This window comes from Somniosus microcephalus, chromosome 4 (assembly GCF_052327205.1).
Source record: "Somniosus microcephalus isolate GS21.2 chromosome 4, FLI_Smic_1.0, whole genome shotgun sequence".
NCBI lineage: Eukaryota > Metazoa > Chordata > Chondrichthyes > Squaliformes > Somniosidae > Somniosus > Somniosus microcephalus.
Genome location: NC_140990.1, coordinates 90,228,247 through 90,255,581, shown reverse-complemented (window position 1 = coordinate 90,255,581; position 27,335 = coordinate 90,228,247). Strand labels below are relative to the sequence as shown.

Below are 27,335 nucleotides of genomic sequence, written 5' to 3'. Positions count from 1 at the left end.
TGTCGGAGGTCATAGAGTCATAACGGCACCGAAGGAGGCCATTCAGCCCATCGAGTCTGTGCCGGCTCTCTGTAGAGCAATCCAGTCAGTCCCATTCCCTCGCTCTATCCCCGTAGCCCTGCAAGTTTATTTCCCTCAAGTGCCTATCCAGTCTCCCCTTGAAAACATTGAGTGTCTCCGTTTCCACCAGTTCCGTCGTTAGCGAATTCCAGGTCCTCACCACTCGCTGCGTAAAAAAGTTTCCCCTCCCATCCCTCCTATATCTCTTGCCCAAAACCTTAAATCTGTGTCCCCTAGTCCTTGTACCATCAACTAGTGGGAACAGCCTTTCCCCGTCTAGCCTATCCAAACCTGTCATAATCTTGTACACCTCTATCAAATCACCCCTCAACCTCCTTTGCTCTGATGAAAACAAATCCAGCTTCTCCAACCTGTCCTTGTAGCTAAGATCCCCCATTCCCGGAACCATTCTGGTAAATCTCCGCTGCACCCTCTCAAGGGCCTTCACATCCTTCCTAAAGTGTGGTGACCAGAACTGGACGCAATACTCCAGTTGTGGCCTAACCAGCGCTTTATAAAGGTTCAGCATAGCTTCTCTATTTTTGTACTCAATACCTCTATTTATGAAGCCCAAGATCCCAGATGCTTTGTTAACCACTCTCTCAATATCTCCCGCCACCTTCAGGGACCTATGCACATTAACTCCCAGGTCCCTCTGTCCCTGCACACTCTTCAAAACTGTGCCATTGAGTGTATATTGCCTCTCCCTGTTCCTTCTGCCAAAATGCATCACCTCACACTTCTCTGTATTAAATTTCGTCTGCCACTTGTCTGCCCATTCTGCTAGTCTTTCTATGTCCTGCTGTAGTTGATTGGTATCATCCTCACTGTTTGCCACACCCCCCAAGTTTGGTGTCATCGGCAAATTTAGAAATTCTACACTGTATTCCAATATCCAGGTCATTTATATATACATCAAAAAAAGCAGTGGCCCCAGCACTGACCCTTGGGGAAACACCACTGTCTACCAGGTGTCGTCTTTCGGATGAGACGTTAAACTGAGGGTTCCGCCTGCCCTCTCAGGTGGACAACAACAACAACAACTTGTATTTATATAGTGCCTTTAACGTAGTAAAACGTCCCAGGGCGCTGCACAGGAGTATTTTAAGACAAAAACAATTTGACACCGAGCCACATAAGGATAAATTAGGGCAGGTGTCCAAAAGCTTGGTCAAAGAGGTAGGTTTTAAGGAGCGTCTTAAAGGAGGAAAGAGAGGTAGCGAGCCGGAGACGGTTAGGCAGGGCTTGGGGCTTAGGCAACAGAAGGCACGGCCACCAAAGGTTGAGCGATTATAATCGGGGGGGGGGGGAGGGGGGCGGCGTTGTGCGGCTGAAGGAGATTACAGAGATAGGGAGGGGCGAGGCCATGGAGGGATTTGAAAACAAGGATGAGAATTTTGAAATCGAGGCGTTGCTTAACCGAGAGCCAGTGTCGGTCAGCGAGCACAGGGTGATGGGTGAACGGGACTTGGTGCGAGTTAGGACACAGGCAGCCGAGTTTTGGATGACCCCAAGTTTACATAGGGTGGAATGTGGGAGGCCGGCCAGGAGTGCGTTGGAATAGTCGAGGTTAGAGGTAACAAAGGTATGGATGAGGGTTTCAGCAGTGGATGAGCTGAGGCAAGGGGCGGAGACGGGTGATGTCACGGAGGTGGAAGTAGGCGGTCTTTGTTATGCTGCGGATATGTGGCCGGAAGCACATTTCAGGGTCAAATATGACACCAAGGTCGCGAACAGTGTGGTTCAGCCTCAGACAGATGTTAGGGAGAGGGATGGAGTCACTGGCTAGGGAACAGAGTTTGTGGCAGGGACCAAAGACAATGGCTTTGTGTTCCCGTAAAAGATCCCACGGTGACTATTTAGAAGAGCAAGGGGCGTTCTCCTGGAGTCAATATTTATCATCCTTCAACCGACACCTAAAAATGGTGATCTAGTCCTTATCACATTATTGTTTTTTGGGATCTTGCTGTGCACCAATCAACTACTGCGTTTCCGGCATTACAGCAGTGACTGCACTCCATTAAAAAAAGTACTTAATTGACTGTAAAGCGCTTTGGGACGGCCTGTCGGTGTGAACAACGCTACAGCAATGCACGTTCAACTTCTTTCTCTTTGGTTTCCTTTGCGCATACCCAGCCGCCGCCCCCAAACCCTCGTTGGGTGAGGTACCGCAGATCGTCCCAGCCCCACCTGTGAAACCTGTAGCCCACAGGTGGGCAAGGGGACCAAAGATAAGGCGGCCAGACAGATCGAGGAGCAGCCACCCCAGGAAACCCCCAGGACGGCCCGCAATCCGCTCAAGGGCAGCCGGTCGGGGCACTCACCGGGCAAATACTGGAAGCACTGGCAGGGGCTCTTCTTCCTCTTACCGTTGCAGACCAAGAAGCACACCTGGGCCGGTCTGGTGAGGGTCTGGTTGCGATACGGAGGCACCTCAGCCACAATCAGAGCCTGTAAGAGAGGAGGGTGAATGCATGGTTGCTGGAAATTGTCAGCTGGTCAGAGAGAGCCAGCATGGATTTGTGAAAGGTAGGTCATGCTTGACTGAATTTTTATGAAGAGGTGACTAAAGTAGTGGACAGGGGAATGTCTATGGATGTTATTTTTTTTAATTATTCGTTTATGGGATGTGAGCATCGTTGGCAAGGCTGGCATTTATTGCCTATCCCTAGTTGCCCCTTGAGAAGGTGGTGGTGTGCCGCCTTCTTGAACCGCTGCAGTCCGTGTGGTGATGGTACTCCCACAGTGCTGTTATATGATTTGATTGGGATTACGGAAACATGGCTCCAGGGTGGCCAAGGCTGGGAACTCAACATCCAGGGGTATGCAATATTCAGAAAAGATAGGCAAAAAGGAAAGGGAGGTGGGGTAGCATTGCTGGTTAAAGAAGGGATTAACACAATTGTAAGGAAGGATATTAGCTCTGATGATGTGGAATCTGTATAGGTAGAACTGAGAAATGCCAAGAGGCAGAAAACGTTAGTGGGAGTGGTATATAGACCTCCAAACAATAATGCGGAGGTTGGGGATGGCATTAAAAGGGAAATTAGTCATCATGGGTGACTTTAATCTACATATAGATTGGGCTAACCAAATTTGTAACAATACTGTGGAGGAGGAATTCCTGGAGTGTTTACGGGATGGTTTCCTGGACCAATATGTCGAGGAACCAACCAGAGATCAGGTAATCTTAGACTGGGTATTATGTAACGAGAAAGCATTAATTAGCAGTCTTGTTGTACGAGGCCCCTTGAGTCAGAGCAATCATAATATGATAGAATTCTTCATTAAGATGGAGAATGAAGTAGTTGACTCAGAGACTAGGGTCCTGAATTTAAATAAAGGAAACTACGATGGTCTGAGGTGCGAGTTGGGTAGGATTGATTGGGGAATGGCACTCAAAGGGTTGACAGTGGATAGGCAATGGCAAACATTCAAAGACCGAATGGATGAGCTACAGAATTTGTTCATCCCAGTTTGGCATAAAAATAAAACAAAAACGGTGACTCAACCGTGGCTAACAAGGGAAATTAGGGATAGCATAAGATCCAAGGAGAGGACATATAAATTGGCTAGAAAAAGCAGTAAACCTGAGGATTGGGAGCAGTTTACGATTCAACAAAGGAGGACAAAGGGATTAAATAAGAAGGGGAAAATAGAATATGAGAGTAAGCTTGCAGGGAACATAAAAACTGACTGTAAAAGCTTTTATAGATAGGTGAAGAGAAAAAGATTGGTGAAGTCAAGCGTAGGTCCCTTGCAGTCAGAATCAGGGGAATTTATAACGGGGAACAAAGAAATGGCAGACCAATTAAATACATATTTTGGTTCTGTCTTCACAAAGGAGGACACAAATAACCTCCCAGAGATGTCGGGGAACAAAGGGTCTAATGAGAGGGAGGAACTGAATGAAATCAGTATTTGTAGGGAAATGGTGTTAGGGAAATTAATGGGATTGAAGGCTGATAAATCCCCAGGGCCTGATAATCTACATCCTAGATACTTAAGGAAGTGGGCCTAGGAATACTAGATGCATTGCTGATCATCTTCCAACATTCGATGGAATCTGGAACAGTACCCATTGATTGGAGGGTAGCTAATGTTACCCCACTATTCAAAAAAGGTGGTAGAGAGAAAACGGGGAATTACAGACCGGTAAGCCTGACATCGGTAGTGGGGAAAATGCTAGAGTCCATTATAAAAGATGTACTGTAATAGCAGAGCACTTGGAAAACAGTGACAGGATCGGACAAAGTCAACATGGATTTACAAAAGGTAAATCGTGCTTGACTAATCTACTGGAATTTTTGGAGGATGTAACTGGTAAAATAGATAAGGGAGAACCAGTGGATGTGGTGTATTTGGACTTTCAGAAGGCTTTCGATAAGGTCCCGCATAAGAGATTAGCGTGTAAAGTTAAGGCACATGGGATTGGGGGCAAGGTATTGACTTGGATAGAGAACTGGTTGGCAGACAGAAAGCAAAGAGTTAGAATAAACGGGTCTTTTTCCGAGTGGCAGGCAGTGACTAGTGGGGTACCGCAGGGATCGGTCCTTGGACCCCAGCTATTCACAATATATATTAATGATCTAGACAAGGGAACTAGATGCAATATCTCCAAATTTGCAGATGACACAAAGCTGGGTGGGCGTGTGTGCTGTGAGGAGGATGCCGAGAAACTCCAGGATGATTTGGACAGGTTGGGTGATTGGGCAGAAGCATGGCAGGTGCAATATAACGTGGATAAATGTGAGGTTATCCACTTTGGTGGCAAAAACAGGAAGGCAGATTATGATCTGAACGGCAATAGATTGGGAGAAGGGGAAGTGCAATGAGACCTGGGTGTCCTTGTGCACCAGTCGCTGAAGGTAAGCATGCAGGTGCAGCAGGCGGTTAAGAAGGCAAATGGTATGTTGGCCTTCGTAGCGAGACGGTTCGAGTACAGGAACAAGGATGTCTTGCTCCAGTTGTACAGGGCCTTGGTGAGACCACATCTTGAGTATTGTGTGCAGTTTTGGTCGCCTTATCTGAGGAAGGATGTTCTTGCCATGGAAGGAGTTCAGCGAAGATTCACCAGGCTGATACCTGGGATGGCAGGAATGACATATGAGGAGAGATTGGGTCGATTGGGCTTGTACTCGCTGGAGTTTAGAAGAATGAGAGGGGATCTCATTGAAACTTATAAAAATCTGACCGGACTAGACAGACTAGATGCAGGAAGGATGTTCCCGATGGTCGGGGAGTCCAGAACCTGGGGTCACAGTCTAAGGATAGGGGGTAGGCCATTTAGGACAGAAATGAGGAGGAATTTCTTCACCCAGAGAGTGGTGAACCTGTGGAATTCTCTACCACAGAAGACAGTAGAGGCCAATTCATTAAATATATTCAAGAAGGAGTTGGATATATTTCTTAAGGCTAAAGGGATCAAGGGATATGGGGAGAAGGCAGGGACAGGGTACTGAATTTGGATGATCAGCCATGATCGCATTGAATGGCAGAGCAGGCTCGAGGGGCCGAATGGCCTACTCCTGCTCCTATCTTCTATGTTTCTATGTTAGGGAGAGAGTTCCAGGATTTTGACCCAGCGACGATGAAGGAACGGCCAATATATGTCCAAGTCAGGATGGTGTGTGACTTGGAGGGGAACTTGGAGATGGCGGTGTTCCCATGCACCTGCTGCCCTCGTCCTTCTAGGTGGAAGAGGTCGCGGGTTTGGGAGGTGCTGCTGAAGAAGCCTTGGCGAGTTGCTGCATTGCATCTTGTAGATGGTACACACTGCAGACACGGTGCGCCGGTGGTGCAGGGAGTGAATGTTTAAGGTGGTGGATGGGGTGCCAATCAAGCGGGCTGCTTTGTCCTGGATGGTGTCGCGCTTGAGTGTTGTTGGAGCTGCACTCATCCAGACAAGTGGAGAGTATTCCATCACACTCCTTACTTGTGCCTTGTAGATGGTGGAATTTATATGGACTTCCAGAAGGCATTTGATAAAGTCCCACATAAGAGACTGTTAACTAAGGTTGAAGCCCACGGAATTGAAGGCAAATTATTGATCTGCTTAGGAAATTGGCTGAGTGGCAGGAGACAGTAACGATAATGGGTACGCAAGAGGTGACTAGTGGTGTCCCGCAGGGATCTGTGTTGGGGCCTCAACTATTCACTGTATTTATTAACGACTTAGATGATGGGATAGAAAGCCACATATCCAGATTTGCTGATGACACAAAGATAGGCGGCCTTGTAGGCAGTGTAGATGGAAGCCTAAAATTACAAAAGAGACAGCAACAGATTAAGTGAATGGGCAAAACTGAGGCTAATGGATTTCAGTGTAGGCTAATGTGAGGTCATCACTTTGGACCTAGAAAGGAGAGAACAGGGTACTTTCTAAATGGTGAAAAGCTAAAAACAGTGGAGGTCCAAAGAGACTTGGGGGGTCCAGGTACACAGATCATTAAAATGTCATGAACAGGTGCAGAAAATGATCAAAAAGGGCTAATGGAGCACTGGTCTTTATATCTCGAGGACTAGAGTACAAGGGGGTAGAAGTTATGCTGCAGCTGTACAAACCCCTGGTTAGACCACACCTGGAGTACTGTGAGCAGTTCTGGGCACCACACCTTAGGAAGGATATATTGGCCTTGGAGGGAGTGCAGCGTAGGTTTACCAGAATGATACCTGGACTTCAAGGGTTAAGTTACGAGGAGAGATTACATAAATTAGGGTTGTATTCCCTGGAATTTAGAAGGTTAAGGGGTGATCTGATCGAAGTTTTCAGGATATTAAGGGGAACAGATAGGGTAGATAGAGAGAAACTATTTCCGCTGGTTGGGGATTCTCAGACTAGGGGACATAGTCTAAAAATTAGAGCCAGACCTTTCAGGAGTGAAATTAGGAAACATTTCTACACACAAAGGGTGGTAGAAGTTTGGAACTCTCTTCCGCAAACAACAACTGATGCGAGATCAATTGTTAATTTTAAATCTGAGATTGATAGGTTTTTGTTAACCAAAGGGTATTAAGGGATATGGGCCAAAGGCGGGTGTATGGAGTTAGGTCGCAGATCAGCCATAATCACATTGAATGGCGGAACAGGCTCGAGGGGTTGAATGGCCTCCTCCTGTTCCTATGTTCCTAGAGCACAGCACCAGGGGGCGATCACACATCACACAGAGAGAGAGCTACACAAGCTGGAATCTAATCGAGGGGTTCAGGTGGTTTATATATAGAATAACGGATACCCGGGAGTGAGTTACAGGCTGGAATCTAATCGAGTGGTTCGGGTAGTTTATATATAGAATAACGGATACCCGGGAGTGAGTTACAGGCTGGAATCTAATCGAGGGGTTCGTGTGGTTTATATATAGAATAACAGATACCCGGGAGTGAGTTACAGGCTGGAATCTAATCGAGGGGTTCACGTGGTTTATATATAGAATAACAGATACCCAGGAGTGAGTTACAGGCTGGAATCTAATCGAGGGGTTCGGGGGGTTTATATATAGAATAACAGATGCCCGGGAGTGAGTTACAGGCTGGAATCTAATCGAGGGGTTCGGGTAGTTTATATATAGAATAACGGATACCCGGAAGTGAGTTACAGGCTGGAATCTAATCGAGGGGTTCGGGGTGGTTTATATATAGAATAACGGATACCCGGGAGTGAGTTACAGGTTGGAATCTAATCGAGGGGTTCGGGTAGTTTATAGATAGAATAACGGATACCCGGGAGTGAGTTACAAGCTGGAATCTAATCGAGGGGTTCAGGTGGTTTATATATAGAATAACAGATACCCAGGAGTGAGTTACAGGTTGGAATCTAATCGATGGGTTCGGGTGGTTTATATATTGAATAACAGATACCCAGGAGTGAGTTACAGGTTGGAATCTAATCGAGGAGTTCGGGTGGTTTATATATAGAATAAGAGATACCCAGGAGTGAGTTACAGTCTGGAATCTAATCGAGTGGTTCGGGGTGGTTTATATATAGAATAACAGATACCCGGGAGTGAGTTACAGGCTGGATTTTAATCGAGGGGTTCGGGGGGGTTTATATATAGAATAATAACAGATACCCGGGAGTGAGTTATAGACTGGAATCTAATCGAGGGGTTCATATATAGAATAACAACATAACCGGGAGTGAGTTACAGGCTGGAATCTCATCGAGAGGTTCGGGTTGTGGGGTGGGGGGCGGGGGGGTAGTTGGTCAGACCCTGACCTTTCACCCTCAAATCCAGGTCAAATCCAGCCTGAGACAGCTGGGGATGATGGTCTGCTCTCTGTGATGGGGATCTGGTAATCTGGCCTCTTGCTGTGTAGTCTCGCCATCTACTGGCCATGAGCGGCTTTACGCTGCGCAAGACCGCCCTCTGTAGGCCGTGGCAGACGTGGCATCTAAAATGAGTCACTTGTCCTTGGGTTTTTCCAAATGGAGACAATTGCAGCCAGATCTTACCTCTGTGCTCTTCGCCCTGTTGACCTGGGCGTCCACCTCCCACTGTGGGCGCCCATCTGGTAAAAGAAGGATAAAAGAGGCTGAGCGATGTCGGAAAGGCTCAGACGTATTCTGAATGTCTGTGTCCCATTGTTTTCGTTTTATCTGTTTGGACCTACTCTCTTTTGGTTTGGTGAGTAATCCCCTCCCCCCTGCCCCCCATTGCACCCCACACCTGGCCTGTTGTGGTACTGAGGCACACGGGGCCATCACCAGGACCGCCTACTTCCACCTCTGTAACATTGCCCGTCTCTGCCCCTGCCTCAGCTCATCCGCTGCTGAAACCCTTATCCATGCCTTTGTTACCTCTAGCCGTGACTATTCCAACGCACTCCTGGCCGGCCTCCCACATTCCACCCTACGTAAACTTGAGGTCATCCAAAACTCGGCTGCCCGTGTCCTAACTCGCACCAAGTCCCGTTCGCCCATCACCCCTGTGCTCACTGACCGACATTGGCTTCCGGTTAAGCAGCACCACAATTTCAAAATTCTCATCCTTGTTTTCAAATCCCTCCATGGCCTCGCCCCTCCCTATCTCTGTAATCTCCTCCAGCCCAGCAAGCCTCCGAGATATCTGCGCTCCTCTAATTCTGCCCTCTTGAGGATCCCTGATTATAATTGCTCAACCTTTGGCAGCCGTGCCTTCTGTTGCCGAGGCCCTAAGCTCTGGAATTCCCTCCCTAAACCTCTCCGCCTCTCTTTCCTCCATTAAGACATTGCTTAAAAACTACCTCTTTGACCAAGCTTTTGGTCACCTGTCCTATTATCTCCTTATGTGGCTCGGTGTCAAATTTTCTTTCATAATCGCTCCTGTGAAGTGCCATGGGACGTTTTACTATGTTAAAGGCTCTGTATAAATAAAGTAGTTGTTGTTGTTGTTGGAGCAGGAAGGGCCCTGGTTCCACCCGCTCAGCCTCCGGTCGGGGGCCTATAGTTGGTGCTGAGCCCCGCACAGAGCAGGAAGGGCCCAGGTTCCACCCGCTCAGCCACCGGTCGGGGGCCTATAGTTGGTGCTGAGCCCCGCACAGAGCAGGAAAAGCCCAGGTTCCACCCGCTCAGCCGCCGGTCGGGGGCCTATAGTTGGTGCTGAGCCCTGCACAGAGCAGGAAGGGCCCAGGTTCCATTCTCCCCTGCTGAATGGTCCAATTCAAGAGGTTGCCAAGCAAACACAAAATGGAGCAGCATGTTTGCAGTTGAATTGAGTGAACTGGCTCCTCACTCAAGGACCTGCTTTTACACTGCGGGTCTACCTACGGACACACAGTGCGCAGCAGGAAAGAGTGTTAGGAGATGTAACAGGTTCGCCGAGTCTCGCTTTCAACACACTGAGAGGTTGCGGGAGGAAGAAGGGGAGACTGAAGGATGGGAGGAGTCCCACAGTGCTGAGAGAGGGGAGACTGAGGGAGTGGTGGAGCCCCACAATGCTGAGGGAGGAGAGACTGAGGGAGGGGAGGAGTCCCACGGTGCTGAGGGAGGAGAGACTGAGGGAGGGGAGGAGTCCCACAATGCTGAGGGAGGAGAGACTGAGGGAGGGGAGGAGTCCCACAATGCTGAGGGAGGAGAGACTGAGGGAGTGGTGGAGCCCCACAATGCTGAGGGAGCGGAGGAGTCCCACAGTGCTGAGGGAAGAGAGGAGTCCCACAGTGCCGAGGGAGGAGGGACTGAGGGAGGGGGGGAGTCCCACAGTGCCGAGGGAGGAGGGACTGAGGGAGGGGAGGAGTCCCACAGTGCTGAGGGAGGGGAGGAGTCCCACAGTGCTGAGGGAAGAGAGGAGTCCCACAGTGCCGAGGGAGGAGGGACTGAGGGAGGGGAGGAGTCCCACAGTGCCGAGGGAGGGGAGACTGAGGGAGGGGGGAGTCCCACAGTGCTGAGGGAGGGTAGACTGAGGGAGGGGAGGAGTCCCACAGTGCTGAGGGAGGGGAGACTGAGGGAGGGGAGGAGTCTCACAGCGCTGAGGGAGGGGCGACTGAGGGAGGGTAAGCGTCCCACAGTGCTGAGGGAGGAGGGACTGAGGGAGGGGAGGAGTCCCATAGTGCTGAGGGAGGGGAGATTGAGGGAGTGAAGGAGTCCCATAGTGCTGAGGGAGGGGCGACTGAGGGAGGGGAAGCGTCCCACAGTGCTGAGGGAGGGGAGTAGTCCCACAGTGCTGAGGGAGGGGAGTTTGAGGGAGTGGAGGAGTCACACAGTGCTGAGGGAGGGGAGACAGAGGGAGGGTAAGCATCCCACAATGCTGAGGGACAGAGAGTGAGGGAGGGGAGGAATAACACAGTGCTGAGGGAGGGGAGACTGAGGGAGGGGAGGAGTCCCACAGTGCGGAGGGAGGAGGGACTGAGGGAGGGGAGGAGTCCCATAGTGCTGAGGAGGGGAGATTGAGGGAGTGGAGGAGTCCTACAGTGCTGAGGGAGTGGAGGAATCCCACAGTGCTGAGGGAGGGGAGATTGAGGGAGGGGAGGAGTCCCACAGTGCTGAGGGAGGTTAGACTGAGGGAGTGGAGGAGTCCGACAGTGCTGAGGGAGGGGAGCAATCCCACAGTGCTGAGGGAGTGGAGACTGAGGGAGGGGAGGAGTCCCACAATGCTGAGAGAGGGGAGACTGAGGGAGGGGAGGAGTCCCACGGTGCTGAGGGAGGGGCGACTGAGGGAGGGTAGGAGTCCCACAGTGCTGAGGGAGGGGAGACTGAGGGAGGGGAGGAGTCCCACAGTGCTGAGGGAGGGGAGACTGAGCGAGGGGTGGAGTCGCACAGTGCTGAGGGAGGTGAGACTGAGGGAGGGGAGGAGTCCCACAGTGCTGAGGGAGGGGAGGATGAGGAAGGGGAGGAGTCCCACAATGCTGAGGGAGGGGAGACTGAGGGAGGGGAGGAGTCCCACATTGCTGAGGGAGGTGAAACTGAGGGAGGTGTGGAGTCCCACAGTGCTGAGGGAGGAGGGACTGAGGGAGGGGAGGAGTCCCACAGTGCTGAGGGAGGGTGGAGTCCCACAGTGCTGAGGGAGGGGAGACTGAGGGAGGGGAGGAGTCCCACAATGCTGAGGGAGGGGAGGAATCCCACAGTGCTGAGGGAAGGGAAGGAGTCCCACAGTGCTGAGGGAGGAGGGACTGAGGGAGGGGAGGAGTCCCACATTGTTGAGGGAGGTGAGACTGAGGGAGTTGAGGAGTCCCACAGTGCTGAGGGAGGAGGGACTGAGGGAGGGGAGGAGTCCCACAGTGCTGAGGGAGGGGAGACTGAGGGAGGGGAGGAGTCCCACAGTGCTGAGGGAGGAGGGACTGAGGGAGGGGAGGAGTCCCACATTGTTGAGGGAGGTGAGAATGAGGGAGGTGAGGAGTCCCACAGTGCTGAGGGAGGAGGGACTGAGGGAGGGGAGGAGTCCCACAGTGCTGAGGGAGGGGAGACTGAGGGAGGGGAGGAGTCCCACAGTGCTGAGGGAGGAGGGACTGAGGGAGGGGAGGAGTCCCACAGTGCTGAGGGAGGGTGGAGTCCCACAGTGCTGAGGGAGGGGAGACTGAGGGAGGGGAGGAGTCCCATAGTGCTGAGGGAGGGGAGATTGAGGGAGTGAAGGAGTCCCATAGTGCTGAGGGAGGGGCGACTGAGGGAGGGGAAGCGTCCCACAGTGCTGAGGGAGGGGAGTAGTCCCACAGTGCTGAGGGAGGGGAGTTTGAGGGAGTGGAGGAGTCACACAGTGCTGAGGGAGGGGAGACAGAGGGAGGGTAAGCATCCCACAATGCTGAGGGACAGAGAGTGAGGGAGGGGAGGAATAACACAGTGCTGAGGGAGGGGAGACTGAGGGAGAGGAGGAGTCCCACAGTGCGGAGGGAGGAGGGACTGAGGGAGGGGAGGAGTCCCATAGTGCTGAGGAGGGGAGATTGAGGGAGTGGAGGAGTCCTACAGTGCTGAGGGAGTGGAGGAATCCCACAGTGCTGAGGGAGGGGAGATTGAGGGAGGGGAGGAGTCCCACAGTGCTGAGGGAGGTTAGACTGAGGGAGTGGAGGAGTCCGACAGTGCTGAGGGAGGGGAGCAATCCCACAGTGCTGAGGGAGTGGAGACTGAGGGAGGGGAGGAGTCCCACAATGCTGAGAGAGGGGAGACTGAGGGAGGGGAGGAGTCCCACGGTGCTGAGGGAGGGGCGACTGAGGGAGGGTAGGAGTCCCACAGTGCTGAGGGAGGGGAGACTGAGGGAGGGGAGGAGTCCCACAGTGCTGAGGGAGGGGAGACTGAGCGAGGGGTGGAGTCGCACAGTGCTGAGGGAGGTGAGACTGAGGGAGGGGAGGAGTCCCACAGTGCTGAGGGAGGGGAGGATGAGGAAGGGGAGGAGTCCCACAATGCTGAGGGAGGGGAGACTGAGGGAGGGGAGGAGTCCCACATTGCTGAGGGAGGTGAAACTGAGGGAGGTGTGGAGTCCCACAGTGCTGAGGGAGGAGGGACTGAGGGAGGGGAGGAGTCCCACAGTGCTGAGGGAGGGTGGAGTCCCACAGTGCTGAGGGAGGGGAGACTGAGGGAGGGGAGGAGTCCCACAATGCTGAGGGAGGGGAGGAATCCCACAGTGCTGAGGGAAGGGAAGGAGTCCCACAGTGCTGAGGGAGGAGGGACTGAGGGAGGGGAGGAGTCCCACATTGTTGAGGGAGGTGAGACTGAGGGAGTTGAGGAGTCCCACAGTGCTGAGGGAGGAGGGACTGAGGGAGGGGAGGAGTCCCACAGTGCTGAGGGAGGGGAGACTGAGGGAGGGGAGGAGTCCCACAGTGCTGAGGGAGGAGGGACTGAGGGAGGGGAGGAGTCCCACATTGTTGAGGGAGGTGAGAATGAGGGAGGTGAGGAGTCCCACAGTGCTGAGGGAGGAGGGACTGAGGGAGGGGAGGAGTCCCACAGTGCTGAGGGAGGGGAGACTGAGGGAGGGGAGGAGTCCCACAGTGCTGAGGGAGGAGGGACTGAGGGAGGGGAGGAGTCCCACAGTGCTGAGGGAGGGTGGAGTCCCACAGTGCTGAGGGAGGGGAGACTGAGGGAGGGGAGGAGTTGCACAGTGCTGAGGGAGGGGAGACTGAGGGAGGGGAGGAGTTGCGCAGTGCTGAGGGAGGGGAGATTGAGGGAGGGGAGACTGAGGGAGGGGAGGAATCCCACAGTGCTGAGGGAGGGGAGACTGAGGGAGGGGAGGAGTCCCACAGTGCTGAGGGAGGGAAGGATGAGGGAGGGGAGGAGTCCCACAGTGCTGAGGGAGGGGAGGAGTCCCACAGTGTTGAGGGAGGTGAGACTGAGGGAGGGGAGGAGTCCCACAGTGCTGAGGGAGGGGAGACTGAGGGAGGGGAGGAGTCCCACAGTGCTGAGGGAGGGGAGGATGAGGGAGGGGAGGAGTCCCACAGTGTTGAGGGAGGGGAGACTGAGGGAGGGGAGGAGTCCCACAGTGCTGAGGGTGGGGAGACTGAGGGAGGGGAGGAGTCCCACAGTGCTGAGGGAGGAGGGACTGAGGGACGGGAGGAGTCCCACAGTGCTGAGGGAGGAGGGACTGAGGGAGGGGAGGAGTCCCACAGTGCTGAGGGAGGGTGGAGTCCCACAGTGCTGAGGGAGGAGGGACTGAGGGAGGGGAGGAGTCCCACAGTGCTGAGGGAGGGAAGAGTGAGTGAGGGGAGGAGTCACACAGTGCTGAGGGTGGGGAGACTGAGGGAGGGGAGGAGTCCCACAGTGCTGAGGGAGGGGAGCGTGAGGGAGGGGAGGAGTCCCACAGTGCTGAGGGAGTGGAGACTGTGGGAGGGGAGGAGTTGCACAGTGCTGAGGGATGGAGACTGAGGAAGGGGAGCCGTCCCTCAGTGCTGAGGGAGGGGAGGAGTCCCACAGCGCTGAGGGAGGGGAGACTGAGGGAGGGGAGGAGTTGCACAGTGCTGAGGGATGGAGACTGAGGAAGGGGAGCCGTCCCTCAGTGCTGAGGGAGGGGAGGAATCCCACAGTGCTGAGGGAGAGGAGACTTAGCGAGGGGTGGAGTCCCACAGTGCTGAGCGAGGGGAGTCTGAGGGAGGGGAGGGGACCCACAGTGCTGAGGGAGGGGAGGCTGAGGGAGGGGAGGAGTCCCACAGTGCTGAGGGATGGAGACTGAGGAAGGGGAGCCGTCCCTCAGTGCTGAGGGAGGGGAGGAGTCCCACAGCGCTGAGGGAGGGGAGACTGAGGGAGGGGAGGAGTTGCACAGTGCTGAGGGATGGAGACTGAGGAAGGGGAGCCGTCCCTCAGTGCTGAGGGAGGGGAGGAATCCCACAGTGCTGAGGGAGAGGAGACTTAGCGAGGGGTGGAGTCCCACAGTGCTGAGCGAGGGGAGTCTGAGGGAGGGGAGGGGTCCCACGGTGCTGAGGGAGGGGAGGCTGAGGGAGGGGAGGAGTCCCACAGTGCTGAGGGAGGGGAGACCGAGGGAGAGGAGTCATCCCACAGTGCTGAGGGAGGGGAGGCTGAGGGAGGGGAGACTGAGGGAAGGGGAGGTGTCCCACAGTGCTGAGGGAGGGGAGACTGAGGGAGGGGAGGAGTTGCACAGTGCTGAGGGAGGGGAGCAGTTGCACAGTGCTGAGGGAGGGGAGATTGAGGGAGGGGAGGAGCCCCACATTGCTGAGGGAGGGAGGAGTCCCACAGTGCTGAGGGAGGGGAGGATGAGGGAGGGGAGGAGTCCCACAGTGCTGAGGGAGGGGACACTGAGGGAGGGGAGGAGTCCCACAGTGCTGAGGGAGGGGAGGCTGAGGGAGGGGAGACTGAGGGACGGGAGGAGTCCCAGAGTGGTGAGGGAGGGGAGAGTGAGGGACGGGAGGAGTCCCACAGTGCTGAGGGAGGGAGACTGAGGGAGGGCAGAAGTCCCACAGTGCTGAGGGAGGGGAGGAGTCCCACAGTGCTGAGGGAGGGGAGACTGAGGGAGGGGAGGAGTCCCACAGTGCTGAGGGAGGGGAGACTGAGGGAGGGGAGGAGTCCCACAGTGCTGAGGGAGGGGAGACTGAGGGAGGGGAGGCTGAGAGAGGGGAGGAGACCCACAGTGCTGAGGGTGGGGAGACTGAGGGAGGGGAGGAGTCCCACAGTGCTGAGGGAGGAGGGACTGAGTGAGGGGAGGAGTCCCACAATGCTGAGGGAGGGTGGAGTCCCACAGTGCTGAGGGAGGGGAGACTGAGGGAGGGCAGAGTCCCACAGTGCTGAGGGAGGGGAGGAGTCCCACAGCGCTGAGGGAGGGGAGATTGAGGGAGGGGAGGAGTCCCACAGTGCTGAGGGAGGTTAGACTGAGGGAGTGGAGGAGTCCGACAGTGCTGAGGGAGGGGAGCAATCCCACAGTGCTGAGGGAGTGGAGACTGAGGGAGGGGAGGAGTCCCACAATGCTGAGAGAGGGGAGACTGAGGGAGGGGAGGAGTCCCACGGTGCTGAGGGAGGGGCGACTGAGGGAGGGTAGGAGTCCCACAGTGCTGAGGGAGGGGAGACTGAGTGAGGGGAGGAGTTCCACAGTGCTGAGGGAGGGGAGACTGAGCGAGGGGTGGAGTCGCACAGTGCTGAGGGAGGGGAGACTGAGGGAGTGGAGGAGTCCCACAGTGCTGAGGGAGGGGAGGATGAGGAAGGGGAGGAGTCCCACAATGCTGAGGGAGGGGAGACTGAGGGAGGGGAGGAGTCCCACATTGCTGAGGGAGGTGAAACTGAGGGAGGTGTGGACTCCCACAGTGCTGAGGGAGGGTGGAGTCCCACAGTGCTGAGGGAGGGTAGGAGTCCCACAGTGCTGAGGGAGGGGAGACTGAGGGAGGGGAGACTGAGGGGAGGAGTCCCACAGTGCTGAGCGAGGGGAGACTGAGGGAGGGTAGACTGAGGGGAGGTGTCCCACAGTGCTGAGGGAGGGGAGGAGTCCCACAGTGCTGAGCGAGGGGAGACTGAGGGACGGGAGACTGAGGGCGCGAGGAGTCCCACAATGCTGAGGGAGGGGAGGAATCCCACAGTGCTGAGGGAAGGGAAGGAGTCCCACAGTGCTGAGGGAGGAGGGACTGAGGGAGGGGAGGAGTCGCACAGTGCTGAGGGAGGGAGGAGTTCCACAGTGCTGAGGGAGGGGAGAGTGAGGGAGGGGAGGAGTCCCACAGTGCTGAGTGAGGGGAGGAGTCCCACAGTGCTGAGGGAGGGGAGGAGTCCCACAGTGCTGAGGGAGGGGAGGCTGAGGGAGGGGAGGAGTCCCACAGTGCTGAGGGAGGGGAGGCTGAGGGAGGGGAGACTGAGGGAGGGGAGGAGTTGCGCAGTGCTGAGGGAGGGGAGATTGAGGGAGGGGAGGAGTCCCACAGTGCTGAGTGAGGGGAGGAGTCCCACTATGCCGATGGAAGGGGAGGAGTGCTACAGTGCTGAGGGAGGGGAGACCGAGGGAGGGGAGGAGCCCCACATTGCTGAGGGAGGGAGGAGTCCCACAGTGCTGAGGGAGGGGAGACTGGGTGAGGGGAGGAGTCCCACAGTGCTGAGGGAGGGGAGAGTGAGGGAGGGGAGGAGTCCCACAGTGCTGAGGGAGGGGAGACTGAGGGAGGGGAGGAGTCCCACAGTGCTGAGGGAGGTGAGACTGAGGGAGGTGAGGAGTCCCACAGTGCTGAGGGAGGAGGGACTGAGGGAGGGGAGGAGTCCCACAGTGCTGAGGGAGGGGAGACTGAGGGAGGGGAGGAGTCCCACAGTGCTGAGGGAGGAGGGACTGAGGGAGGGGAGGAGTCCCACAGTGCTGAGGGAGGGTGGAGTCCCACAGTGCTGAGGGAGGGGAGACTGAGGGAGGGGAGGAGTTGCACAGTGCTGAGGGAGGGGAGACTGAGGGAGGGGAGGAGTTGCACAGTGCTGAGGGAGGGGAGATTGAGGGAGGGGAGACTGAGGGAGGGGAGGAATCCCACAGTGCTGAGGGAGGGGAGACTGAGGGAGGGGAGGAGTCCCACAGTGCTGAGGGAGGGAAGGATGAGGGAGGGGAGGAGTCCCACAGTGCTGAGGGAGGGGAGGAGTCCCACAGTGTTGAGGGAGGGGAGACTGAGGGAGGGGAGGAGTCCCACAGTGCTGAGGGAGGGGAGACTGAGGGAGGGGAGGAGTCCCACAGTGCTGAGGGAGGGGAGGATGAGGGAGGGGAGGAGTCCCACAGTGTTGAGGGAGGGGAGACTGAGGGAGGGGAGGAGTCCCACAGTGCTGAGGGAGGAGGGACTGAGGGACGGGAGGAGTCCCACAGTGCTGAGGGAGGAGGGACTGAGGGAGGGGAGGAGTCCCACAGTGCTGAGGGAGGCTGGAGTCCCACAGTGCTGAGGGAGGAGGGACTGAGGGAGGGGAGGAGTCCCACAGTGCTGAGGGAGGGAAGAGTGAGTGAGGGGAGGAGTCACACAGTGCTGAGGGTGGGGAGACTGAGGGAGGGGAGGAGTCCCACAGTGCTGAGGGAGGGGAGCGTGTGGGAGGGGAGGAGTCCCACAGTGCTGAGGTTGTGGAGACTGTGGGAGGGGAGGAGTTGCACAGTGCTGAGGGATGGAGACTGAGGAAGGGGAGCCGTCCCTCAGTGCTGAGGGAGGGGAGGAGTCCCACAGCGCTGAGGGAGGGGAGACTGAGGGAGGGGAGGAGTTGCACAGTGCTGAGGGATGGAGACTGAGGAAGGGGAGCCGTCCCTCAGTGCTGAGGGAGGGGAGGAATCCCACAGTGCTGAGGGAGAGGAGACTTAGCGAGGGGTGGAGTCCCACAGTGCTGAGCGAGGGGAGTCAGAGGAAGGGGAGGGGTCCCACGGTGCTGAGGGAGGGGAGGCTGAGGGAGGGGAGGAGTCCCACAGTGCTGAGGGAGGGAGGAGTGAGTGAGGGGAGGAGTCACACAGTGCTGAGGGAGGGGAGCGTGAGGGTGGGGAGGAGTCCGATAGTGCTGAGGGGGGGGAGACTGAGGGACGGGAGGAGTCCCACAGTGCTGAGGGAGGGGAGGAGTCGCACAGTGCTGAGGGAGTGGAGACTGAGGGAGGGGTGGAGTCCCACAGTGCTGAGGGCGGGGAGGAATCCCACAGTGCTGAGGGAGAGGAGACTTAGCGAGGGGTGGAGTCCCACAGTGCTGAGCGAGGGGAGTCTGAGGGAGGGGAGGGGTCCCACGGTGCTGAGGGAGGGGAGGCTGAGGGAGGGGAGGAGTCCCACAGTGCTGAGGGAGGGGAGACCGAGGGAGAGGAGTCATCCCACAGTGCTGAGGGAGGGGAGGCTGAGGGAGGGGAGACTGAGGGAAGGGGAGGTGTCCCACAGTGCTGAGGGAGGGGAGACTGAGGGAGGGGAGGAGTTGCACAGTGCTGAGGGAGGGGAGCAGTTGCACAGTGCTGAGGGAGGGGAGATTGAGGGAGGGGAGGAGCCCCACATTGCTGAGGGAGGGAGGAGTCCCACAGTGCTGAGGGAGGGGAGGATGAGGGAGGGGAGGAGTCCCACAGTGCTGAGGGAGGGGACACTGAGGGAGGGGAGGAGTCCCACAGTGCTGAGCGAGGGGAGTCAGAGGAAGGGGAGGGCTCCCACGGTGCTGAGGGAGGGGAGGATGAGGGAGGGGAGGAGTCCCACAGTGTTGAGGGAGGGGAGACTGAGGGAGGGGAGGAGTCCCAAAGTGCTGAGGGAGGGGAGGATGAGGGAGGGGAGGAGTCCCACAGTGTTGAGGGAGGGGAGACTGAGGGAGGGGAGGAGTCCCACAGTGCTGAGGGAGGTGAGACTGAGGGAGCGGAGGAGTCCCACAGTGCTGAGGGAGGGGAGACTGAGGGAGGGGAGGAATCCCAGTGTGCTGAGGGAAGGGAAGGAGTCCAACAGAGCTGAGGGAGGAGGGACTGAGGGAGGGGAGGAGTCACACAGTGCTGAGGGAGGGAGGAGTTCCACAGTGCTGAGGGAGGGGAGACTGAGGGAGGGGAGGAGTTGCACAGTGCTGAGGGAGGGGAGATTGAGGGAGGGGAGGAGTCCCACAGTGCTGAGGGAGAGGGGGCTGAGGGAGGGGAGGAGTCCCACATTGCTGAGGGAGGGAGGAGTCCCACAGTGCTGAGGGAGGGGAGACAGAGGGAGGGGAGGAGTCCCACAGTGCTGAGGGAGGAGGGACTGAGGGAGGGGAGGAGTCCCACAGTGCTGAGGGAGGGGAGGAGTCCCACAGCGCTGAGGGAGGGGAGGAGTCCCACAGCGCTGAGGGAGGGGAGACTGAGGGAGCGGAGGAGTCCCAGAGTGCTGAGGGAGGGGAGACTGAGGGAGGGGAGGAGTCCCACAGTGCTGAGGGAGTAGGGACTGAGGGAGGGGAGGAGTCCCACACTGCTGAGGGAGGGTGGAGTCCCACAGTGCTGAGGGAGGGGAGGAGTCCCACAGTGCTGAGGGAGGGCAGACTGAGGGAGGGGAGAAGTCGCACAGTGCTGAGGGAGGGGAGGTGTCCCACAGTGCTGAGGGAGGGGAGCTGTCCCACTGTGCTGAGGGAGGGGTGGAGTCCCACAGTGCTGAGGGAGGGGAGGATGAGGGAGGGGAGGAGTCCCACAGTGCTGAGGGAGGGGAGGAGTCCCACAGTGCTGAGGGAGGTGAGACTGAGGGAGGGGAGACTGAGGGGAGGAGTCCCACAGCGCTGAGGGAGGGGAGACTGAGGGAGGGGAGGAGTCCCACAGTGCTGAGGGAGGGGAGGAGTCCCACAGCGCTGAGGGAGGGGAGGAGTCCCACAGCGCTAAGGGAGCGGAGTCTGAGGGAGCGGAGGAGTCCCAGAGTGCTGAGGGAGGGGAGACTGAGGGAGGGGAGGATGCCCACAGTGCTGAGGGAGGAGGGACTGAGGGAGGGGAAGAGTCCCACAGTGCTGAGGGAGGGTGGAGTCCCACAGTGCTGAGGGAGGGGAGGAGTCCCACAGTGCTGAGGGAGGGCAGACTGAGGGAGGGGAGAAGTCGCACAGTGCTGAGGGAGGGGAGACTGAGGGAGGGGAGAAGTCCCACTGTGCTGATGGAGGGTAGATTGAGGGCACGAGGAGTCCCACAATGCTGAGGGAGGGGAGGGATCCCACAATGCTGAGGGAGGGAAGAGTGAGTGAGGGGAGGAGTCAGACAGTGGTGAGGAAGGGGAGGAGTGCCACAATGCTGAGGGAGGGGAGGCTGAGGGAGGGGAGGAGTCCCACAGTGCTGAGGGAGGGGAGACTGAGGGAGGGGAGGAGTCCCACAGTGCTGAGGGAGGGGAGACTGAGGGAGGGGAGGAGTCCCACAGTGCTGAGGGAGGGGAGGATGAGGGAGGGGAGGAGTCCCACAGTGTTGAGGGAGGGGAGACTGAGGGAGGGGAGGAGTCCCACAGTGCTGAGGGAGGGGAGGTGTCCCACAGTGCTGAGGGAGGGGAGGATGAGGGAGGGGAGGAGCCCCACAGTGCTGAGGGAGGGGAGGAGTCCCACAGTGCTGAGGGAGGTGAGACTGAGGGAGGGGAGACTGAGGGGAGGAGTCCCACAGCGCTGAGGGAGGGGAGACTGAGGGAGGGGAGGAGTCCCGCATTGCTGAGGGAGGGAGGAGTCCCATAGTGCTCAGGGAGGGGAGACTGAGGGAGGGGAGGTGTCCCACATTGGTGAGGGAGGGGAGACTGAGGGAGGGGAGGAGTCCCACAGTGCTGAGGGAGGAGGGACTGAGGGAGGGGAGGAGTCCCACAGTGCTGAGGGAGGGGAGGAGTCCCACAGCGCTGAGGGAGGGGAGGAGTCCCACAGCGCTGAGGGAGGGGAGACTGAGGGAGCGGAGAAGTCCCAGAGTGCTGAGGGAGGGGAGACTGAGGGAGGGGAGGAGTCCCACAGTGCTGAGGGAGGAGGGACTGAGGGAGGGGAGGAGTCCCACAGTGCTGAGGGAGGGTGGAGTCCCACAGTGCTGAGGGAGGGGAGGAGTCCCACAGTGCTGAGGGAGGGGAGACTGAGGGAGGGGAGAAGTCGCACAGTGCTGAGGGAGGGGAGACTGAGGGAGGGGAGAAGTCCCACTGTGCTGATGGAGGGTAGATTGAGGGCACGAGGAGTCCCACAATGCTGAGGGAGGGGAGGAATCCCACAATGCAGAGGGAGGGAAGAGTGAGTGAGGGGAGGAGTCACACAGTGCTGAGGGAGGGGAGACTGAGGGAGGGGAGGAGTCCCACAGTGGTGAGGGAGGGGAGGAGTCCCACAATGCTGAGGGAGGGGAGGTTAAGGGAGGGGAAGAGTCCCACAGTGCTGAGGGAGGGGAGGAGTCCCACAATGCTGAGGGAGTGGAGACTGAGGGAGCGGAGGAGTCCCACATTGCTGAGGGAGGGAGGAGTCCAACAGTGCTGAGGGAGGGGAGGCTGAGGGAGGGGAGTAGTCCCACAGTGCTGAGGGAGGGGAGGCTGAGGGAGGGGAGGAGTGCCTCAGTGCTGAGGGAGGGGAGACTGAGGGAGGGGAGGAGTCCCACAGTGCTGTGGGAGGGGAGGCTGAGGGAGGGGAGGAGTGCCTCAGTGCTGAGGGAGGGGAGACTGAGGGAGGGGAGGAGTCCCAAAGAGCTGTGGGAGGGGAGGCTGAGGGAGGGGAGGAGTCCCACAGTGTTGAGGGTGGGGAGACTGAGGGAGGGGAGGAGTCTCACAGTGCTGAGGGAGGAGGGTCTGAGGGAGGGGAGGAGTCCCACAGTGTTGAGGGTGGGGAGACTGAGGGAGGGGAGGAGTCTCACAGTGCTGAGGGAGGGGAGACTGAGGGGGGGGAGGAGTCCCGCATTGCTGAGGGAGGGAGGAGTCGCACAGTGCTCAGGGAGGGGAGACTGAGGGAGGGGAGGTGTCCCACATTGCTGAGGGAGGGGAGACTGAGGGAGGGGAGGAGTCCCACAGTGCTGAGGGAGGAGGGACTGAGGGAGGGGAGGAGTCCCACAGTGCTGAGGGAGGAGGGACTGATGAAGGGGAGGAGTCCCACAGTGCTGAGGGAGGAGGGACTGAGGGAGGGGAGGAGTCCCACAGTGTTGAGGGAGGGGAGACTGAGGGAGGGGAGGAGTCCCACAGTGCTGAGGGAGGGGAGACTGAGGGAGGGGAGGGGTCCCACAGTGCTGAGGGAGGAGGGACTGAGGGAGGGGAGGAGTCCCACAGTGCTGAGGGAGGGGAGGCTGAGGGAGGGTAGGAGTCCCACAGTGCTGAGGGAGGGGAGACTGAGGGAGGGGAGGAGTCCCACAGTGCTGAGGGAGGAGGGACTGAGGGACGGGTGGAGTCCCACAGTGCTGAGGGAGGGGAGGAGTCCCACAGCGCTGAGGGAGGGGAGGAGTCCCACAGCGCTGAGGGAGGGGAGACTGAGGGAGCGGAGGAGTCCCAGAGTGCTGAGGGAGGGGAGACTGAGGGAGGGGAGGAATCCCACAGTGCTGAGGGAGGAGGGACTGAGGGAGGGGAGGAGTCCCACAGTGCTGAGGGAGGGTGGAGTCCCACAGTGCTGAGGGAGGGGAGGAGTCCCACAGTGCTGAGGGAGGGGAGACTGAGGGAGGGGAGAAGTCGCACAGTGCTGAGGGAGGGGAGGTGTCCCACAGTGCTGAGGGAGGGGAGGTGTCCCACTGTGCTGAGGGAGGGGCGGAGTCCCACAGTGCTGAGGGAGGGGAGGATGAGGGAGGGGAGGAGTCCCACAGTGCTGAGGGAGGGGAGGAGTCCCACAGTGCTGAGGGAGGTGAGACTGAGGGAGGGGAGACTGAGGGGAGGAGTCCCACAGCGCTGAGGGAGGGGAGACTGAGGGAGGGGAGGAGTCCCACAGTGCTGAGGGAGGGGAGGAGTCCCACAGCGCTGAGGGAGGGGAGGAGTCCCACAGCGCTGAGGGAGCGGAGACTGAGGGAGCGGAGGAGTCCCAGAGCGCTGAGGGAGGGGAGACTGAGGGAGGGGAGGAGTCCCACAGTGCTGAGGGAGGAGGGACTGAGGGAGGGGAGGAGTCCCACAGTGCTGAGGGAGGGTGGAGTCCCACAGTGCTGAGGTTGGGGAGGAGTCCCACAGTGCTGAGGGAGGGCAGACTGAAGGAGGGGAGAAGTCGCACAGTGCTGAGGGAGGGTAGATTGAGGGCACGAGGAGTCCCACAATGCTGAGGGAGGGGAGGAATCCCACAATGCTGAGGGAGGGAAGAGTGAGTGAGGGGAGGAGTCACACAGTGGTGAGGAAGGGGAGGAGTCCCACAATGCTGAGGGAGGGGAGGCTGAGGGAGGGGAGGAGTCCCACAGTGCTGAGGGAGGGGAGACTGAGGGAGGGGAGGAGTCCCAAAGTGCTGTGGGAGGGGAGGCTGAGGGAGGGGAGGAGTCCCACAGTGTTGAGGGAGGGGAGACTGAGGGAGGGGAGGAGTCCCAAAGTGCTGTGGGAGGGGAGGCTGAGGGAGGGGAGGAGTCCCACAGTGTTGAGGGAGGGGAGACTGAGGGAGGGGAGGAGTCCCACAGTGCTGAGGGAGGGGAGGTGTCCCACAGTGCTGAGGGAGGGGAGGTGTCCCACTGTGCTGAGGGAGGGGAGGATGAGGGAGGGGAGGAGCCCCACAGTGCTGAGGGAGGGGAGGAGTCCCACAGTGCTGAGGGAGGTGAGACTGAGGGAGGGGAGACTGAGGGGAGGAGTCCCACAGCACTGAGGGAGGGGAGACTGAGTGAGGGGAGGAGTCCCGCATTGCTGAGGGAGGGAGGAGTCCCACAGTGCTCAGGGAGCGGAGACTGAGGGAGGGGAGGCGTCCCACATTGGTGAGGGAGGGGAGACTGAGGGAGGGGAGGAGTCCCACAGTGCTGAGGGAGGAGGGACTGAGGGAGGGGAGGAGTCCCACAGTGCTGAGGGAGGGGAGACTGAGGGAGGGGAGGAGTCCCACAGTGCTGAGGGAGGGGAGACTGAGGGTGGGGAGGAGTCCCACAGTGCTGAGGGAGGAGGGACTGAGGGAGGGGAGGAGTCCCACAGTGCTGAGGGAGGGGAGACTGAGGGAGGGGAGGAGTCCCACAGTGCTGAGGGAGGGGAGACTGAGGGTGGGGAGGAGTCCCACAGTGCTGAGGGAGGAGGGACTGAGGGAGGGGAGGAGTCCCACAGTGCTGAGGGAGGGGAGGCTGAGGGAGGGGAGAAGTCCCACAGTGCTGAGGGAGGGGAGACTGAGGGAGGGGAGGAGTCCCACAGTGCTGAGGGAGGAGGGACTGAGGGAGGGGAGGAGTCCCACAGTGCTGAGGGAGGGGAGGAGTCCCACAGCGCTGAGGGAGGGGAGGAGTCCCACAGCGCTGAGGGAGGGGAGACTGAGGGAGCGGAGGAGTCCCAGAGTGCTGAGGGAGGGGAGACTGAGGGAGGGGAGGAATCCCACAGTGCTGAGGGAGGAGGGACTGAGGGAGGGGAGGAGTCCCACAGTGCTGAGGGAGGGTGGAGTCCCACAGTGCTGAGGGAGGGGAGGAGTCCCACAGTGCTGAGGGAGGGGAGACTGAGGGAGGGGAGAAGTCGCACAGTGCTGAGGGAGGGGAGGTGTCCCACAGTGCTGAGGGAGGGGAGGTGTCCCACTGTGCTGAGGGAGGGGCGGAGTCCCACAGTGCTGAGGGAGGGGAGGATGAGGGAGGGGAGGAGTCCCACAGTGCTGAGGGAGGGGAGGAGTCCCACAGTGCTGAGGGAGGTGAGACTGAGGGAGGGGAGACTGAGGGGAGGAGTCCCACAGCGCTGAGGGAGGGGAGACTGAGGGAGGGGAGGAGTCCCACAGTGCTGAGGGAGGGGAGGAGTCCCACAGCGCTGAGGGAGGGGAGGAGTCCCACAGCGCTGAGGGAGCGGAGACTGAGGGAGCGGAGGAGTCCCAGAGCGCTGAGGGAGGGGAGACTGAGGGAGGGGAGGAGTCCCACAGTGCTGAGGGAGGAGGGACTGAGGGAGGGGAGGAGTCCCACAGTGCTGAGGGAGGGTGGAGTCCCACAGTGCTGAGGTTGGGGAGGAGTCCCACAGTGCTGAGGGAGGGCAGACTGAAGGAGGGGAGAAGTCGCACAGTGCTGAGGGAGGGTAGATTGAGGGCACGAGGAGTCCCACAATGCTGAGGGAGGGGAGGAATCCCACAATGCTGAGGGAGGGAAGAGTGAGTGAGGGGAGGAGTCACACAGTGGTGAGGAAGGGGAGGAGTCCCACAATGCTGAGGGAGGGGAGGCTGAGGGAGGGGAGGAGTCCCACAGTGCTGAGGGAGGGGAGACTGAGGGAGGGGAGGAGTCCCAAAGTGCTGTGGGAGGGGAGGCTGAGGGAGGGGAGGAGTCCCACAGTGTTGAGGGAGGGGAGACTGAGGGAGGGGAGGAGTCCCAAAGTGCTGTGGGAGGGGAGGCTGAGGGAGGGGAGGAGTCCCACAGTGTTGAGGGAGGGGAGACTGAGGGAGGGGAGGAGTCCCACAGTGCTGAGGGAGGGGAGGTGTCCCACAGTGCTGAGGGAGGGGAGGTGTCCCACTGTGCTGAGGGAGGGGAGGATGAGGGAGGGGAGGAGCCCCACAGTGCTGAGGGAGGGGAGGAGTCCCACAGTGCTGAGGGAGGTGAGACTGAGGGAGGGGAGACTGAGGGGAGGAGTCCCACAGCACTGAGGGAGGGGAGACTGAGTGAGGGGAGGAGTCCCGCATTGCTGAGGGAGGGAGGAGTCCCACAGTGCTCAGGGAGCGGAGACTGAGGGAGGGGAGGCGTCCCACATTGGTGAGGGAGGGGAGACTGAGGGAGGGGAGGAGTCCCACAGTGCTGAGGGAGGAGGGACTGAGGGAGGGGAGGAGTCCCACAGTGCTGAGGGAGGGGAGACTGAGGGAGGGGAGGAGTCCCACAGTGCTGAGGGAGGGGAGACTGAGGGTGGGGAGGAGTCCCACAGTGCTGAGGGAGGAGGGACTGAGGGAGGGGAGGAGTCCCACAGTGCTGAGGGAGGGGAGACTGAGGGAGGGGAGGAGTCCCACAGTGCTGAGGGAGGGGAGACTGAGGGTGGGGAGGAGTCCCACAGTGCTGAGGGAGGAGGGACTGAGGGAGGGGAGGAGTCCCACAGTGCTGAGGGAGGGGAGGCTGAGGGAGGGGAGAAGTCCCACAGTGCTGAGGGAGGGGAGACTGAGGGAGGGGAGGAGTCCCACAGTGCTGAGGGAGGAGGGACTGAGGGAGGGGAGGAGTCCCACAGTGCTGAGGGAGGGGAGGAGTCCCACAGCGCTGAGGGAGGGGCGGAGTCCCACAGCGCTGAGGGAGGGGAGACTGAGGGAGCGGAGGAGTCCCAGAGTGCTGAGGGAGGGGAGACTGAGGGAGGGGAGGAGTCCCACAGTGCTGAGGGAGGAGGGACTGAGGGAGGGGAGGAGTCCCACACTGCTGAGGGAGGGTGGAGTCCCACAGTGCTGAGGGAGGGGAGGAGTCCCACAGTGCTGAGGGAGGGCAGACTGAGGGAGTGGAGAAGTCGCACAGTGCTGAGGGAGGGGAGACTGAGGGAGGGGAGAAGTCCCACTGTGCTGATGGAGGGTAGATTGAGGGCACGAGGAGTCCCACAATGCTGAGGGAGGGGAGGAATCCCACAATGCTGAGGGAGGGAAGAGTGAGTGAGGGGAGGAGTCACACAGTGCTGAGGGAGGGGAGACTGAGGGAGGGGAGGAGTCCCACAGTGGTGAGGGAGGGGAGGAGTCCCACAATGCTGAGGGAGGGGAGGTTAAGGGAGGGGAAGAGTCCCACAGTGCTGAGGGAGGGAAGAGTGAGTGAGGGGAGGAGTCACACAGTGCTGAGGGAGGGGAGGAGTCCCAAAATGCTGAGGGAGGGGAGGCTGAGTGAGGGGAGGAGTCCCACAGTGCTGAGGGAGGGGAGGAGTCCCACATTGCTGAGGGAGGGAGGAGTCCCGCAGTGCTGAGGGAGGGGAGACTGGGCGAGGGGAGGAGTCCCACAGTGCTGAGGGAGGGGAGGAGTCCCACATTGCTGAGGGAGGGGAGACTGAGGGAGGGGAGAAGTCCCACTGTG

General features: G+C 58.9%; 2 protein-coding genes across 2 annotated transcripts in view; one reads left to right on the top strand and one right to left on the bottom strand.

Annotated features, from left to right (window-relative positions):
* Positions 1–27,335, top strand: part of LOC147119501 (ubiquitin carboxyl-terminal hydrolase CYLD-like) — a 388,802-nt gene that overhangs the window by 193,669 nt on the left and 167,798 nt on the right. The gene's annotated exons all lie outside the window — the stretch shown is intronic.
* The window catches only part of LOC147119502 (nuclear factor of activated T-cells, cytoplasmic 4-like), a 79,169-nt gene that overhangs the window by 7,255 nt on the left and 44,579 nt on the right, over positions 1–27,335 (bottom strand). The window contains exons 6-7 of the mRNA XM_085985061.1: positions 8,513–8,568; positions 2,385–2,511 (exon numbers count right to left, since the gene is read on the bottom strand). Coding sequence (XP_085841187.1) covers positions 2,385–2,511; positions 8,513–8,568 — 183 coding nt within the window. The remainder of the gene's footprint in view (positions 1–2,384; positions 2,512–8,512; positions 8,569–27,335) is intronic.